The sequence below is a fragment of the Schistocerca serialis genome, chromosome 5, assembly GCF_023864345.2.
Source record: "Schistocerca serialis cubense isolate TAMUIC-IGC-003099 chromosome 5, iqSchSeri2.2, whole genome shotgun sequence".
Classification (NCBI taxonomy): domain Eukaryota; kingdom Metazoa; phylum Arthropoda; class Insecta; order Orthoptera; family Acrididae; genus Schistocerca; species Schistocerca serialis.
The window spans coordinates 62374548-62391688 of record NC_064642.1 but is presented as its reverse complement, the minus strand read 5'-3'; the positions used below and the strand labels follow the sequence as shown (position 1 = coordinate 62391688).

General features: G+C 37.8%; 1 protein-coding gene across 1 annotated transcript in view; it reads right to left on the bottom strand.

Moving 5' to 3' along the window:
• Positions 1 to 17141, bottom strand: part of LOC126481549 (trans-1,2-dihydrobenzene-1,2-diol dehydrogenase-like) — a 104418-nt gene that overhangs the window by 29950 nt on the left and 57327 nt on the right. The window contains exon 4 of the mRNA XM_050105384.1: positions 10012 to 10261. Coding sequence (XP_049961341.1) covers positions 10012 to 10261 — 250 coding nt within the window. The remainder of the gene's footprint in view (positions 1 to 10011; positions 10262 to 17141) is intronic.

The following is a 17141-nucleotide window of genomic DNA, read 5'->3' as shown; positions in this document are numbered from 1 at the left end:
AGATAGCTCAGTCGATAGAACACTTGTTTGTGAAAGGCAAAGGTCACAGGTTTGAGTGCCAGTCCAGTGCACAGTTTTATACTGCTAGGAAGCTTATGGCAATCTAGCTGGGTGACATCTTCAACAACCACCAACATTTTGACAGTTGCCTGAAAATGACAGGGTGTGTACCCATCAAAATTTAGTTTGTTGTTGAAAATGTCACCTAGCTGTATTTCCATAGGTCATTTGATCCAGGAATTCAATTCTGCCCTAAAAATATTCTTACAGTGTTATGAATACAGTTTTCTTTTGCAATTGGCCAGGGATGTGCTTTCAGGAAGCCAAGAGAAAGTGCAGCTAACATCTGGGATCAAAATATCTTTCACTAAAAAGAGAGAGCTTCATTTAATATAAAGAAGCAGCTCATATCACAACTTAAAAATGTACTGTTAACAATATCACAAAGTTATTAAGCATGTCATCCAAAAGGCCAAAGCCATGCATGAAATATTCAAAATTCCAAGAACAAGTCAAGAAAAATTGGAGCATTATTACATATGGAACAAACTGAACAAATGATGTTTAACTTACAGGTAACAGTAGCAATGAAACAGATAACATGAAATTGACTACTAAATTCTACAAATTCTTCCAAATATCAGCTGAGAACATGGACACTAAAAACAATCTATTGAAATCAAAGCTAATATTCTTACTTAGACAGGCAATGTATATTTCATCATCAGACATATGCTTTGCCAACTGACCTGTTAGAGACATCAAAAAAATCATTAGGTTGCTAAAAGTAATGACTCTTCTGGCTGTAAGGTTATCCCAGCCAAAGTACTAGCATACTGTGCTGACTTGGTAGCACCACCCTTGAATTATCTCTGTAACCAGCCAATAAGCCTCCATCTACATCCATACTCTGGAAACCACTGTGAAGTGTGTGACAGAAGGTATGTTCCATTGTGCTAGTGATTTAGGTTTCCTCCCATTTCATTCACATATGGATCACAGAAAGAATGATTGCCTGAATGTTTCTGTGCATTCTGTGCATGTTGTAATTATTTTAATATTCTCTTTGTAACTATGGGAAAGATACTGAGGGGATTGTAATACATTCCTTCATTAAAGTTGATTTTAGAAATGTTCTAAGTAAGTTTTCACAGGATAGTTTGTGTCTATATTCAAGAGTCTACAAGTTCAGTTCTTTCGGAATCTTTGACACTCTCCAAAGGGTTGACCAAACCTGTGACTATTCTTGCTGTCCTCCTTTGTATCTATTCTACACCCCATTAGTGCTATTTGGCATGGGTGTGACATACTTAAGCAATTTTTTTACAATGGATGGCACGAATGTTTTGTACGCAGTCTCCTTTGTAGACCTTGTATTTCCACAAATTTCTAGTAATGAATTACAGTCTACTGCCAGCTTTACTTAAGACCAAGCCTATGTGACCATTCCATTTCATACCCTCAACAAATTATTACACCCAGGTACTTCTATGACTTGACTGAATACATTTTAATAATCTGATGCTAAATCACAGTAAGACTCAGTTTTTACAGTTTCTAACTCACAATTCAACAAGAACCGATATTTTGATCAGAGACGGAACAGTTCAAGTTCCTAGGCGTTCAGGTAAATAGTAAGCTGTTGTGGAAAGCCCATGTCCAGGATCTTGTTCAGAAACTAAATGCTGCTTTATTTACCATTAGAACAGTATCTGAAATAAGTGACACTTCAACATGAAAAGTAGTCTACTTCGCATATTTTCATACGCTTATGTCATATGGTATTTTTTGGGGTAATTCTTCTGATTTAAAAAGGGTTTTTGGCTCAAAAACGGGCTGTTCAAGCTATATGTGGTGTAAGTTCGAGAAACTCTTGTCGACCCCTATTCAGTAGTCTGGGAATTCTGACATTGCCCTCACAGTATATATTTTCTTTAATGTCGTTTGTTGTTAGCAATATTAGCCTATTCCCAAGAGTTAGCAACTTTCACTCAGTTAATACTAGGCAGAAATCCAATCTGCATGTGGAATCTCCTTGACTCTTGTGCAGAAAGGAGTGCAGTATTCTGCTGCATCCATTTTCAATAAGCTACCACAAGAACTCAAAAATCTTAGCAGTAGCCCAAACTCTTTTAAGTCTAAACTGAAGAGTTTCCTCATGGCTCACTCCTTCTATTCTGTCGAGGAGCTCCTGGAAGAGCTAAAAAATTAAGCAAATTCCAGTGTTACATTGTTGATTTTCTTTATTTAAACTTACAACTTGTCACCTGAATATGTTTTTTTATATTTCATTTTATCTGTTACTAATATGTTATAATTTCATGTACTGACTCGTTCCATGACCATGGAGATTTCTCCTTAATTTGGTCCCACGGAACAATAAATAAATAAATACAACTGTGACTTAGTATAAAATATTCATAGGGTATCAGACATTTTCCTTTTGTGAAGAGCACAATTTTACATTTCTGAAGTGAGAAGTACGTAGTTACTGTTAATGTTGTCCACAAGGTCAGTAATATATGACATGAACAAGGATCCCAACACACTTTCCTGGGGCACACAAAAAGTTACTTCATCTGTCAATAGCACTCCATCCAAAATAACTTGCTGTGTCCTCCCTACCGAACAATTCTCAAACAAGTCACAAATTTCACTGGAAACCCATACAATAGTAATTTCTATAATTATTATACATGTAATACTGAGCCCGGTGCTTTTCATAAATTGAGGAATACTACATGCACCTGACTGCCTTGATCTGTGGGTTTCAGTGTGTCATGAGAAAAGTGAGTTGAGTTTCACATGACCTATGTTTTCAGAATTCATGCTGTGGAGGAGGCCAAGACATATTTCTTGAAAGACTGGACAACATGCAAAAACTGAGCTAGACAACAGATTTCTAATTATACGCCAGTCTCCATCCTTCCTGTGTTATCAAAAATTTGAGAAGATAGCTAACATAAGATTAATGAACCATCTTGCCAAGAACAGCCTTTTAATGGCTCAATTTGATTTTAATAAAGGCAACTGTAACGAGAAGGCAATGTAGGATCTACGTTACTCAATTCTAGAAGAACTAAACAATAAAAATTACCCTGTTGGCAATTTTCTGTGATCTTGTCAAGGTCTCTGATTGTATAAAATTATACAGTTCTGCTAAGGAAATTGAAATAGTATTGCTTTAAAGGTCTTCACCAAACCTGGATGAAGCAGCATCTTAGCAACAGAGTATGTGGAATAGGTTCCCAGACATGCGAGTGGCTCAAAAACTTCTTAAGTAATAGAACCCAGTACAGAGTCCTGGATGGCGAGTGTTCATCAGAGACAAGTGTGCTTTCAGGAGTGCCTCAGGAAATGATTTGGCAGACAGGGTGGGCATCAATCTGCCATTGTTTGCTGATCTTGCTGTGGTGTATGGTAAGGTGTCAAAGTGAGTGACTGTAGAAGGATACAGGATTCTTTAGACAGAATTTCTATTTGACGTGATGAATGGCAGCTTTCTTTAAATGCACAAAAATGTAAGTTAATGCAGATGAATAGGGAAAATTATATTGTAATGCTCAAATATAATATTAGTGGTGCACTGCTTGATGCTGGCATGTTAATTAAATATTTACACGTAATGTCGGAAAGTGATACAAAATAGAATAAGCATATAAGGTCGGTAGTGGAGACGGCAAACGTTTGACTTCAATTTACTGGAAAATCTTAAGGAAAGTGTAGCTCATCTATAAAGAAGACTGTGTATAGACTGTGTGGTATCCATTCTTGAGTATGGCTCAAGTGTTTAGGATAACCCAGGTCGGATTAAAGGAAGACATTGATGAAATTCAGAGCTGGGCTACTAGATTTATTACTGGTAGTTTCAACCAACACACAAGTACTTCACAGCTGCCTTGTGAACTCAAATGGCAATCCATGGAGGTAAGGAGATGTTCTGAATTAGAATCAATAGTGAGAAACTTTATGGAACCAGCAACTGCGGCAGACTGCATAACAATTCTACTGCCCCCAATGTACATTTAACATATGGACCACAAAGACGAGATATGAGAAATTAAGGCTCATACACAGGCATAACATCAGTATTTTTCTCTTGCTTTATTTGCAAGCAGAATAGGAAAGAAAATGCTTATTAAGAACATTTAACTATATGGTGAGTAACAATCTATATTACTAAGCCACAAACCCCAAATAGGCGAGCCCTACTCAAGTTGCACGTTTCCAATGTAATGGCTTCCATGGGCAAAAAAAAAATTATTTTCAGTAATTCAAAATAGTTATTGACCAAACTTAAAATGCTACAATAATCTACTCATTAAGAGGTATACTTTACGTTACAGGTCTAACATACTAAGACAAGTGTTACAGTTAGAAACTGCACATATACTGTAGTGTATCAGGATGTTTTAGCAAGTATCCTGGTCCACCTTGAAGAATCATCCCAGCAAAAGAGCATTGCAGTAGAGGAAATAGGTAGAAACAGTGTGTAAGACAAAATTAGAGACTGTCTGCACTGCTTTATTTTGGTACAGATACTACTGGAGGGTCAAGGTACATTGGCAGCAAATGCACAGCATCTACCGACACTCTTGATCCTGTCTTCTTGAGATCTCTCGTTAAGAGTCACGATAAAAGTTTAGTAGTGGCGTGAGACAATCTGTTGTGGGTGAATTCATTTCCAATTAACAATCTGTCCAATTAATGTGAAATAATAATGTATGATAGAAGTTTTCAGATAAACCTTATTACAATTCCACAAGATTTTAATAATTCCACCTGACAGTTTATTCTAGAATTGGAAGCTGATTGCTCTGTTTTAATGAAGTAATGCCCATTCAGTTATATTGACATTTATTACTGGTTGTGATGTGAACTGCTTCTTGGCAGTGTTGGTGAGTATTCAGAATCTACTTGCAATTAATGTCCATTTATCAATAAGAATGGTGTTCATCAGTGAAATGCAATATCAATGAAGTTACACAACAGTTGGTAATTTAACTTTTTAAACTGCTGGTTTACTGGCATTTCTGGAAAAGAACACTCTTATACTCTCATTCGATCAGCAAATTCCGTGTAACAGTTTGAATGTGTAATGGGACTTATTACGTCACAAATCATTCTAATGAATGAATTGATTTGCATTACAGTGTTGCTAAGCAACGTGATCAACAAGGTGATATGTGTCCTAATTAAAACAGAACCTCAATATTTTGAATAAATTTTCAGTTCGTTTTTATCAAAAATCAGTATTTGTCTCGAAAAGTAATTTCATACTTCATGCATTAAGTCCAAGCACATTTGCAATCATTATAAACAATTTAATGGAAAGCCCAATCACGCACTAGTGTGTAACGTGTTTCAAATCGAGTGCGCAGGTTTCAATTTTCTCTGATAAGCTAAACAACGTTTTGTAATAATGTGATGTGTCTATCGTAAGTAAAGTCGAAATGAAACTGGATTTGTCTCTGTTCGCCTCAAACTCACAAAATGAAATTCACCACACAGGTCAGTGAACTGTACACAAGCACTTTTAGCACTCTAAGTGGTAACTCATCTAAGAGCAAAAGCCACACATAAATTCACACTTTTTACATGAATACAAAAATCAAAGCACCTTTATATTAAACAGATAAATTATGGCATGCAATTACTAATTAAACATTTCCTATTCTAAATAAACTTCAAGAACTTTTATTTCATAATCAATAAAATTTTATCCTGTGAAAGAAACTATTGGTCTGCTAAAACGGATTCAGATTACTGTCAACTTGTGTCTGCACAATGACGTCACGAATTGATACTTGCTTGGAATGAACGAAATACCTGTACTAAAAAATACTATCACAGTTGAGTAATTTATGGACTTTTATGACAAATTTGGTACCCCTTGCATCGCCACATAGCCTATTTGAGCTACTGTAATATACATTAATGAAAGTAACAAATGTCAAAATATGGAAGAGTTACACAAGAGTTCATTCAAAGTCATTTCATAGCTCAGAGTCGAAGTTAAAAACTTTCCTTTAGCATACCCTGCAACACAGAACGAAGCCCAGAAGAGCTGGATGTTCAAGCACAGCAGTAGCACGAGGATCTGGACCACCAAAACAAAATAGTAAGACAACAATCCATCATGAAGAAGCATTTGAGGTAATAGCTGGCATTCTACAATGGTGTTCGAGACATACCCATGCTATATAAAACATACAGCTTTCACCACAGCCATTTGCAAATTTTACACTGTAGTACTTCGAGGGAACATAGCTCATGGTGTGCAAATGCGCAGACTATATTCATCTGGTATTTGGGAATGAGGGCACCTAGTGACTGTCAATAGACTTAACAAACAACTTCAAATGTTCATGAAACTTTTTCTCACTGACACTTCCCCACAAAATGATGAAAAGAAAAACGTTTATCGCTTACTGCATTTGTCCTGTCCATGCCATCAAACTTCAGTATGGGGCATAATGCTTTAATTCATTACTTCTTTACTATTAACTATGTTCACAACATATTTTGCACACAGTATCCCCATATACCTCTGAACATACCTGCAATACTATATCATTGTATGACACATCGTTTAGGAGATATGATATAAACACTGACAGCACGAAAAACTAGCCTTGCTAACATAACACGCATAGTTTTACTCAGTATTAGGGGGCACTGTGGGTCTGAAGTTGACAACCTGTCATCTCGCAGAAACCTCTTCAGGGAACTAGGGACGCTTACACTTACATGTCAGTAAATATACATACTCATAATGGGGCCCGCCTGGGTAGACACACATGTTAAAGTGGGGAGGTATGCTGGCCACAGATTGAATCCACTCACCACATCGATTTTATTTATTTATTTATCGTATGATGTGTACATTGATTTACATTTATATACAATATTTTCAGGACTAAAATGTACAATCACAAGTTCGTACAATTTTACAGCTCTATGTCTAGTTCTTCAATCCACTTGACTGCTTCATCCGATGTACGATGAATGTCCATTAAAGTTCCTCTGAAAGTACGATGAGGGCAGTCAGCAACAATGTGATGAATCGTCTGTGAGGGGGCACCACAGTCACAATTTGCAGAGCCAACCCATCCCCATTTGTGCAGTAGATAGCCACATCTGCCTTGTCCAGTTCGAATGCGGTTAATGATCCTCCACTGACGCCTTGGAAGATCAAATCCTTGCGTCTGCTTGGAAGGGTCCTTGACTAGATGTTTATTGGCTACTGAAGACTGATCCCACTGGAGTTTCCATGAACTGTTAATGTTGAAAGCAGATCCTTCAAGGTCGAGTGCTGTGCGCCATGGTGGTTTCCTCGATTTCAAGCGTTGGTGTGTTCCTTGTACAATATCTTGATGGATGGGGAGCTGGGGGTTCTGCTGAATGTTTTTCCACGTCTTTAGGAGAGCTTCTGATCTTCTTAGGGCTGGAGGTGGGATATTGCTTAGAACCGGCAGCCACAGCGTGTTTGTGCTCCGAATTCATCCTGTGATTAATCGCATTGCCTGATTGAGTTGCACGTCTATCTTCTTAGTGTGAACACTGTTGATCCAGGTTGGGCAGCAATATTCAGCAACAGAATATGACAGAGCTAATGCTGTAGATCTCAGGACGTTAGTATTGGCTCCCCAAAATGTACCAACAAGCTTCTGAAGAATATTATTTCTAGTTTTAACTTTAGCAGCCACATTTGATAAATGCTGCTTGAAAGACAGAGTTCTATCTAGTGTTAATCCCAGGTACTTTGGTGTACTACAGTATGGCAACACTTGGTCTCTGAATACAACTTCTGGTTTGTAATTTGACTGTCTGTTACGTAGGTGGAATGCAGATATAACTGTTTTCTGAGGATTTAGGTGGAGGCACCATTTCTTGAAATATTTGTCTAAGGCTTCCAGATCAGTGGATAGAATAGTTTCAGCATCAGCAAAGTTGGAGCACTGAGTCACCAGACAAATATCATCAGCATATATGAATTTCCTTGAAGATGTTTCTGGTAAGTCGTGTGTATACAAATTGAAAAGGAGGGGAGCCAGAACAGACCCTTGAGGTAAGCCGTCATTTAGTTTAAACATTCTGCTCCTATCATTATCTGAGTAGATCTGAAAGTACCTATTGCTTAGCATATTGTTGAGTAAGGCCGTGAGTTTACGACATGGGATAACACTCACAAATTTTAAAAGGAGTCCTTCTCGCCAGACAGTGTCATAGGCAGCAGATAGATCCAAAAAGGCAGCCACACTTACTGATTTCTTCTCATACCCATTTTCAATGTGCGTAGTGAGAGATAGTACCTGATCGTTACAACTTCTCCCAGGTCTAAATCCTGCTTGCTCGATAGGAATATGATGGTTGATTGTTTCACAGATTCTGTTGTAGATCAGACGCTCAAGGAGTTTATAAGTGATACTTAAGAGTGCTATTGGACGATAGTTTTCCACTTTTGTGGGATCTTTATTTGGTTTCAGTATGGCTAATATTTTTGATTTCTTCATCAGATGTGGGATGTTTCCAGTTTGCAGGATGTTTGAAAGGAAGTTGGTCAACCATTTTACTGTAGCTGGTCCACAGTGAGCCAGGAATTCTGGGTATATTCCATCATATCCAGCTGCTTTTCCAAGTTTCATACTTTTGATTGCAGCTTTAGTTTCCTCTTCTTGAAATGGAGTAGAGAATTCGGAAGACTGTGGGGCTGCTCTTTTCTTGGTGTTCAACTGTAGTTTGATATCCCTTTTGACTTGCTTGTCCTTTTTATTCTTTGTAACTGACACAAGGTGTTTAGCATAGTCATTCAAATTGATGGCATTTTTTGATCTTTTTGTTGTAGGGTTTGAAGAGTCTAATTTCCTGATGATAGACCAGGCTTTTCTGCTAGAATGGGTGTAATCTAGGGACCCCACAGTTTCATGCCAGATCTTTCTTCGATTATCATCCAGGGACTGGAGGAGGCTTGTTGCATTGTCAGAGTTAGGATGGTCTTCATATTCTTTTAGTAACTCCTCACTCTCGGAACTCCAACCAGGGATATACTCTTTACGGTACCCTCTAGGAATACATCGTCTGGCTGCACCTTTGATAACCCCAACAAATCTGCTGTAGTTGTTGTACGTTAGTTTGATCCATCCACATCGATGATAAGTGGTTGGAGTGCCGGCCACCCTGTATGTGGTTTTTAGGCAGTTTCCCACATCCCACTAGGTGAATAATGGGTTGGTTCCATGTTCTGCCTTAGATACACACTACTCGAACAGTGGAACACTTTCTAACACATCTTGCATTCAGTATATGGCATTTGTAGTTAGTAACAAGAGAGAATTTAAGATAACTCAGCAATTCACAACAACAATATCAGAAGTACAAATAATTTCCATATAGACTACACATCCCTCTTCAGTGTTCAGAATGGAGTTTTATGTTCTGGTTCAACAGTCTGTAACAGGCTGCTAGTGGTCATCAGGTGGGAAAAAAAAAATCCCCAAATATTTAAAAATAAAAATTATGCACTCCTTCCACAAATTATCAGAATACTTGGACTTGGGAATGTAAACTGCACATAACACTAATACTTTTAACAGACACATCCTGGCTTTGCTAATATGGAGAAAAGTGTTAGTGGGCTGTGTAAATTTACATAAACATTTTGGTTAAATATGATATGAAAAAAGAAGCTGAGTAATATATGATATGAAAAAAGAAGCTGAGTAGTATAGGAGGGAGAAGCAGTGCTTTTTTTGCCTTCTTCTGAGGTAGCCGAATTTCTCTTTACATACATACATAAAGTAGTCAAGACGTAATTAACAGTTTGAATAGATTAGTGCCAGACATAACTTGTTGGTAGTGTACTTTGCAGGAACAGGGAGCAGTGATTGCTCCTGTGTAAGTTGACTAGTTTCACATCCCTGAAGGCTCTCCTTCATGTGGGATTTACGGAACAAATTATGTGAAAGAATAAATGAATGATAAACGAAACACGACATTTATGTTACTTACTTTTATACTTCCTTTAGTCCCAATTATATATGCTTCATTTGGAAGAAGTACACGGGCATTTGTGCTCAGAACAGCTGTTTTACCACCTTCATACTTTAAAACACATGCCATGCTCTCATCACATCCAAACTCATTTAAATGTCCCAAAGCAACAATGTGTGTCGGATTCACAGGACCAAATACGAGCACAGCTAGCTGCAGGCAGTAAACTCCTAGATCAAGTATAGTTCCACCACCAAGCTCCTTCAACCTGAAGAGTAATATTAATTGATTAATATCATTAATTTCACAATACACTTTCAAAATATGACAAACAACAAATACAGAAAGTGTATCTCAGTCAATAACTTTGTGTGGCAGTTTTAATACAAACTAGTCAATTTATGAACCATTATTGAAGGAATGGAAAAGTCTTTCATCCTTAGTGTTATAACTCACAAGAACAGAAAATGATAATTTCCAAGCTTGGCAACTTAATAAAATGAAAATTGTTTATGCCCCCCCCCCCCCCCCCATCAGCAAGTACAGTATCTAAACAGCTAAAATGATCAGCCAGTCCCAGTTGCATGTTGTCTGTCTAACAGCTTCCAGGGGGAACAAAAAATTAATTTTCACTACTTCATGTCACATTCTACGCATTAAGAGGTGTAAACCAAGTATTAATACCAGAAACTGTTTATATGTCTTGAGGCAGCATAACTCACGGCACCTAAAATTACCCAGATCATATTCATCTAGTAACTGAGAACGAGAGTACTTAACTTACTCATAATACCCCCAAGCATCACTAAAAAAATTATTTATCACCATTGAGGCTCATGGGTTGATATTCACCTTTCAGCGCCTCACCAGATATTGGCTTCAGCTACAAATACTAACTGTTGAAAAGTAATAAAAGGATTCTACTGTCATCGATTGACTGTCCTCCACCAGAGCACACCCACACCCTTTACAAGTGGTGACAAAAATGCTGGTGGAGGCTGCAACAGTAGTTCAAAGTCCACAGCTACAAAGGGCGACAATAGCAGCAGCAAAGAAAAAATACAGGAAGTGCCAATTTCAAGATTTTGTATGGGCTTGTATTACTATTTCCTTCTCTTTTCTTTGAACTTTACAACATTTGTGGGATCAGGCTACTCTGCAAGCCACCTGACAGTGTGTGGTAGATGGTACCTTGAGTACCTCTATCGGTTCTCCCTTCTATTCCAGTCTTCTACTGTTCGTAGAAAGAAAGATTGTTGGTATGCCTCTGTGTGGGCTCTAATCTCTCTGATTGTATCCTCATGGTCTCTTCGCGAGATACATGTAGGAGGGAGCAATATACTGCTTGACTCCTCGGTGAAGGTATGTTCTCGAAACTTCAACAAAAGCCCGTACTGAGCTACTGAGCATCTCTCTTGCAGAGTCTTCCACTGGAGTTTATGTATCATCTCCATAACGCTTTCACGATTACTAAATGATCCTGTAACGAAGTGCGCTGCTCTCCATTGGATCTTCTCTCTCTCTTCTATCAACCCTATCTGGTACGGATCCCACACCGGTGAGTAGTATTCAAGCAGTGGGCAAACAAGTGTACTGTAACCTACTTCCTTTGTTTTCGGATTGCATTTCCTTAGGATTCTTCCAATGAATCTCAGTCTGGCATCTGCTTTACTGATGATTAATTTTATATGGTCATTCCATTTTAAATCATTCCTAATGCCTACTCCCACATAATTTATGGAATTAACTGCTTCCAGTTGCTGGCCCGCTATATTGTAGCTAAATGATAAAGGATCTTTCTTTCTATGTATGCGCAGCACATTACACTTGTCTACATTGAGATTCAATTGCCATTCCCTGCACCATGCGTCAATTCGTTGCAGATCCTCCTGCATTTCAGTACAATTTTCCATTGTTACAACCTCACGATATACTACAGCATCACCCGCAAAAAGCCTCACTGAACTTCCAATGTTATCCACAAGGTCATTTATATATATTGTGAACAGCAACGGTCCTATGACACTCCCCTGCGGCACACATGCAATCACTCTTACTTCAGAAGACTTCTTTCCATTGAGAATGACATGCTGCGTTCTGTTATCTAGGAACTCTTCAATCCAATCACACAATTGGGCTGATAGTCCACATGCTCTTAGTTTGTTTATTAAATGACTGGGGGGAACAGTATCAAACACCTTGGGGAAGTCAAGAAACACGGCATGTACCTGGGAACCCATGTCTATGGCTCTCTGAGTCTCGTGGACGAATAGTGCAAGCTGGGTTTCACACAATTGTCTTTTTCGAAACCCATGCTGATTCCTACAGCGTAGATTTCTAGTCTCCAGAAAAGTCATTATACTCAAACGTAATACGTGTTCCAAAATTCTACAACTGATTGACGTTAGAGATATAGGTCTATAGTTCTGAACATCTGTTCAACATCCCTTCTTGAAAATGGGGATGACCTGTGCCCTTTTCCAATCTTTTGGAACACTACGCTCTTCTAGAGACCTACGGTACACCACTGCAAGAAGGGCAAGTTCCTTCGTGTACTTTGTGTTAACTGGTATCCCATCAGGTCCAGCGGCCTTTCCTCTTTTGAGCAATTTTAATTGGTTTTCTATCCCTCTATCATTATTTTGATATCTACCATTTTGCCATTCGTGCAACAATCTCGAGAAGGAACTACAGTGCAGTCTTCCTCTGTGAAACAGCTTTGGAAAAAGACATTTAGTATTTCGGCCTTTAGTCTGTCATCCTCTGTTTCAGTACCATTTTGGTCACAGAGTGTCTGGACATTTTGTTTTGATCCACCTACCACTTTGACATAAAACCAAAATTTCTTAGGACTTTCTGCAAAGTCAGTACATAGAACTTTACTTTTGAATTCGCTGAATGCCTCTCACATAGCCCTCCTCACACTACATTTCTCTTCATGTAATTTTTGTTTGTCTGTAAGGCTTTGGCTATGTTTATGTTTGCTGTGAAGTTCCCTTTGCTTCCGTAGCAGTTTTCTAACTCGATTGTTGTACCACGGTGGTTCTTTTCCATCTCTTATGATCTTGCTTGGCACACACTCATCTAATGCATTTTGTACGATGGTTTTGAACTTTGTCCACTGATCCTCAACACTATCTGTACTTGAGACAGAACTTTTGTGTTGAGGCGTCAAGTACTCTGAAATCTGCTTTTGGCACTTTTGCTAAACAGAAAAATCTTCCTACCTTTTTTAATATTTCTATTTACAACTGAAATCATCGATGCAGTAACCGCTTTATGATCACCGATTCCCTGTTCTGCATTAACTGTTTCAAATAGTTCGTGTCTGTTTTTCACCAGAAGGTCTAATATGTTATTACCACGAGTCAGTTCTCTGTTTAACTGCTGCTCAAATACAAGCAGATAATTTAGAATTATATAGGCAGGCTGAGGGTCTGCAGGGTCAGAGAAAGAAACAGGGGAAGAGATTTTTACTTTTATAAATAATTTCCTGATGATTGCAAAATTCGTGGGGGGCGAGGGGGATGGAATGATGAAAAGTTAGTAAGTGTGGTGTTCTGAGGAATGTCTTAAAGGATGGGAAAGACGTACTGCGGTTTAATCGATGTATTACAGAACAGCTACATACACAAAAAGACCTTCATCACAGATTCAAGAGAAGTCAAAACCTATCTGACAAATAAAAGCTGAATGAAACAAAAATGAGCATAAAGAGAGCAATGAGAGAAGCACTCAATGAATTTGAAAGAATAATTTTAATACCCGATACGAGTAAAACCCCTAAGAGGTTTTGGTCTTATGTAAAATCAGCAAGTAGTCTGAAACCTCCCATTCATTCAATGAGCATACCAGCCATTCATTCAATGAGCATACCAGCACTAAAATGGAAAATGACAGAAATACTGAATTCAGTCTTCCAAAATTGTTTCACTGTGGAAGATTGTAACACTGTCCCTCATTTCAATCATCATACAAATGTTGAAATGGTATATATTGGTATATGGTATTGTATATTGGTATATGGTATATATATATATAAAACCTCTTAGGGTTTTTACTCGTATTGGGTATTAAACTTTTTCTTTCAAATTCATTGAGTACTTCTCTCATTGCTCTCTTTATAACTGATTGTGGAACACAAAAGCAACTACAATCACATAGTGATGGAAAGGCATCAGGGCCAGATGAGAAACACTTAAGATTATTCGTAAGAACTTGCCCCCCTTCCAGCAGCAGTTTATCGCAGATCATTGACGCAATGAAGGGTACCCAACAACTGTTTTCAAGAAGGGTCATAAGTCAGATGCACATAATTATAGGCCTGTATCATTCATGTCAGTCTGTTACAAAATTATGGAACATGTTTTGTGCTCAATAATTATGACTTTTTGGAAAACAAAAATCTACTCTATAAAAATCACCACAGATTCTGCAAACAGAGATCTTGCAAAACTCAACTCGCACTGTCCATCTGTTAGATTCATAGCACAACAGTGTTCAGATTGATGCCATGTTTCTCGACTTTGGGAAGGTATTTGACGCAGTCACATATTGCTGTTTGGTGAAAAAAATATGAGCTTACCAAATATCAGATCAGATGAGCTTTATAGCATTGTTGATGCTACATGGCAAGAAAGTACTCCCTCCAGCGACAAGGCATGCTGGACTTAGAAAATTTCAGAATCCAGCAATAAGTAAGCGCAGTATCAGCCACAATCTGGTTGGTCGCACTTTCATATACGTTCACTAGCAGTTACACAGTGGCCAATGAGATGCGAGTATCCCCTCTCCAGAGCTCCAGTGATGGGTGTAATTACATCTGAACATTCATGCACTGATCCCATTTTGTGCGTTTGCCATTTGGATAACTTTTACAGACTTTCACAGCAGCTAGGCCTCATCATCTTCTGAACAGACATTGTATTGAAGAGTGACAGATTTATAAAATTTTTGTATCTGTAAATATTTCTACATTAAAATCTACTGTTAATAACCTGCACTGCAACTTCAGCAATAAAATTATGTATTACTTTTACTATTTGATATTAGATCTAGAATAAATTAATATCTTTACAGCTAAATCTAAATTAATAGCTTTCTTCGTAAGCTAATTGGAAAGGACACTAAATAGCCACGTAAAAGATTGCGGATCACTAGAGGGATTAAAGTATCTTGTGAAAGGAAAATGAAAATGTATCTCTTGACAAGAACAAGTAGGGATTCTGCAGTAGTTGCACAATGCAAAAACTACTCAAAATTAATAAGAAAGATTATTAAAAAAATCAAGGAAAGTGCACATAATGTCAGAAATCAGTACTTCTGACAACAGACTGAAGGCTATATGGAATGAAGTGAAACAAGACACAGGACAACCAGCCACAGAACACAACATCACTATTGAACTTAATGGAAGGTCTATAAATTATGAGTCACAGGTAGTAAATGCATTTAACACTTTGCTGTTCACACGTCTCGTACAAATTTATTCACTTGGCACCAGCAGCATTAATTCGGATTACTTGGCTTGTCGCCGGCCGCTTGTCACCTTTCTGTTGTTGACAAGCTTCAAACACATTGACTTTTGCGAGCTTTAATTTTTCTAGAAATTCTCTATTTTGCCGTATTGTTCCACAAACTCGAATTTTCTTTTCAAGTACCTTCTCTGCAAGTTCTACACTGTTATAATACTTATCCATATAGAAGTGATACCACTTTCCACAAGAAGGTGTCTATAGTTCCATCACTGTTTTTGCTAAAGCTTGTCCAGCACCAGAATATATCTTGAATGAGGAAATGTATCATGTACTCGAATCACACAGCATCTGAATGAGTATGCCATATTTTGTAACTCTTGACGGATTGTTAACTTTAAAATTTAACTGTCCATGCCACGGTATCATTCCTTCATCAGTTGAGATGTTTTGACTTAGATTAAATGTTTCTTTAAACTTTTTGGAAAAATAATCAGTTACAAATTGCACTTTGAAAAGCTGGTCAGCATTATTTGGTTTAATGTTGTCGTCGAAAAAATGTAAAAGTGATAATATTTATCTGAATCAGTTGCGGGACATCGTTTTGCGAAATATCGGTGTGTCTAACAACAGATTCGTTGACCAGTAATCATCGATCCTCATTTCTTTTACAGTTCTCACAAGGATAGCAAGCCCAAACCATTTTCTAAGTTCGGGTCCCATAATGTCGACAAATTTGGCATTTTTTAAATCCAGTTTCCCGTAATGTCGACAAATTTGGCACTTTTTAAATCCAGTTTCCTCCTATTGCAATTTTGACTGTAATACTTGTTGGTTTCATTGCTAATATATTCAAACAGATCGTTCCCAATATATAATTCTACGATATCTACGATGCTCTGAGTATCTTTGGGAAATATGTGTGGATCCTGAGATCCTTCAAATTTATTATTGGTCCTTACTAAACCATAGTCTGCCTTCTTCATCCGATTCATCTGAATCAATTGGCAAGCGTAGCGTTCGCCGAATTCTTCTTGGACATATTTCACTATCTTTCGATGATTCTGCTTCACTTTCATTTTTTTTATATCCAATGCCTTCGTCCCAATCGGCCAAGTCATCCAGAACGTCAGACAAGATGAAGACGTCTGCACATTCATCGTAAATAATCTTACCGTCTCTTTCGTCTGCCATGATGAAAGTGCACAAGTACTTATAAAAACAAAAATCTTGTTAACGTGTGTAACTTACTGTTACCTGAACAAAACACCAACAGAATGAAAAAGATACTAAAGTGCTGTCACCGGCCACTGCGTGATACTATGCTCACGACACCACTGTGGTGTCGCCGGCTGTTGACCGCTATTTTGTGCACGACACCACAGTTGGGAAAGTGTTCATAATCATTTCTTAAATACAATAGAAATCATATGGACAAACAGTTCAAAAGCAAAATCACAGCAGTATGATGAAAATGTAACTTTCATAAAATTCAGTCATAGGAATGTACGAGGGTCACTCCAAAAGAAATGCACACTTTTTTTTTTTTTTAAATCCATCTTTTATTCTACATGTTTGAAAGTTTTACAGTGTGTAGATACATCCTTTAGGAACAATATTTTCATTTCTCCACATAATCTCCATCCCTCTCAACTCCCTTACGCCATCTTGGAA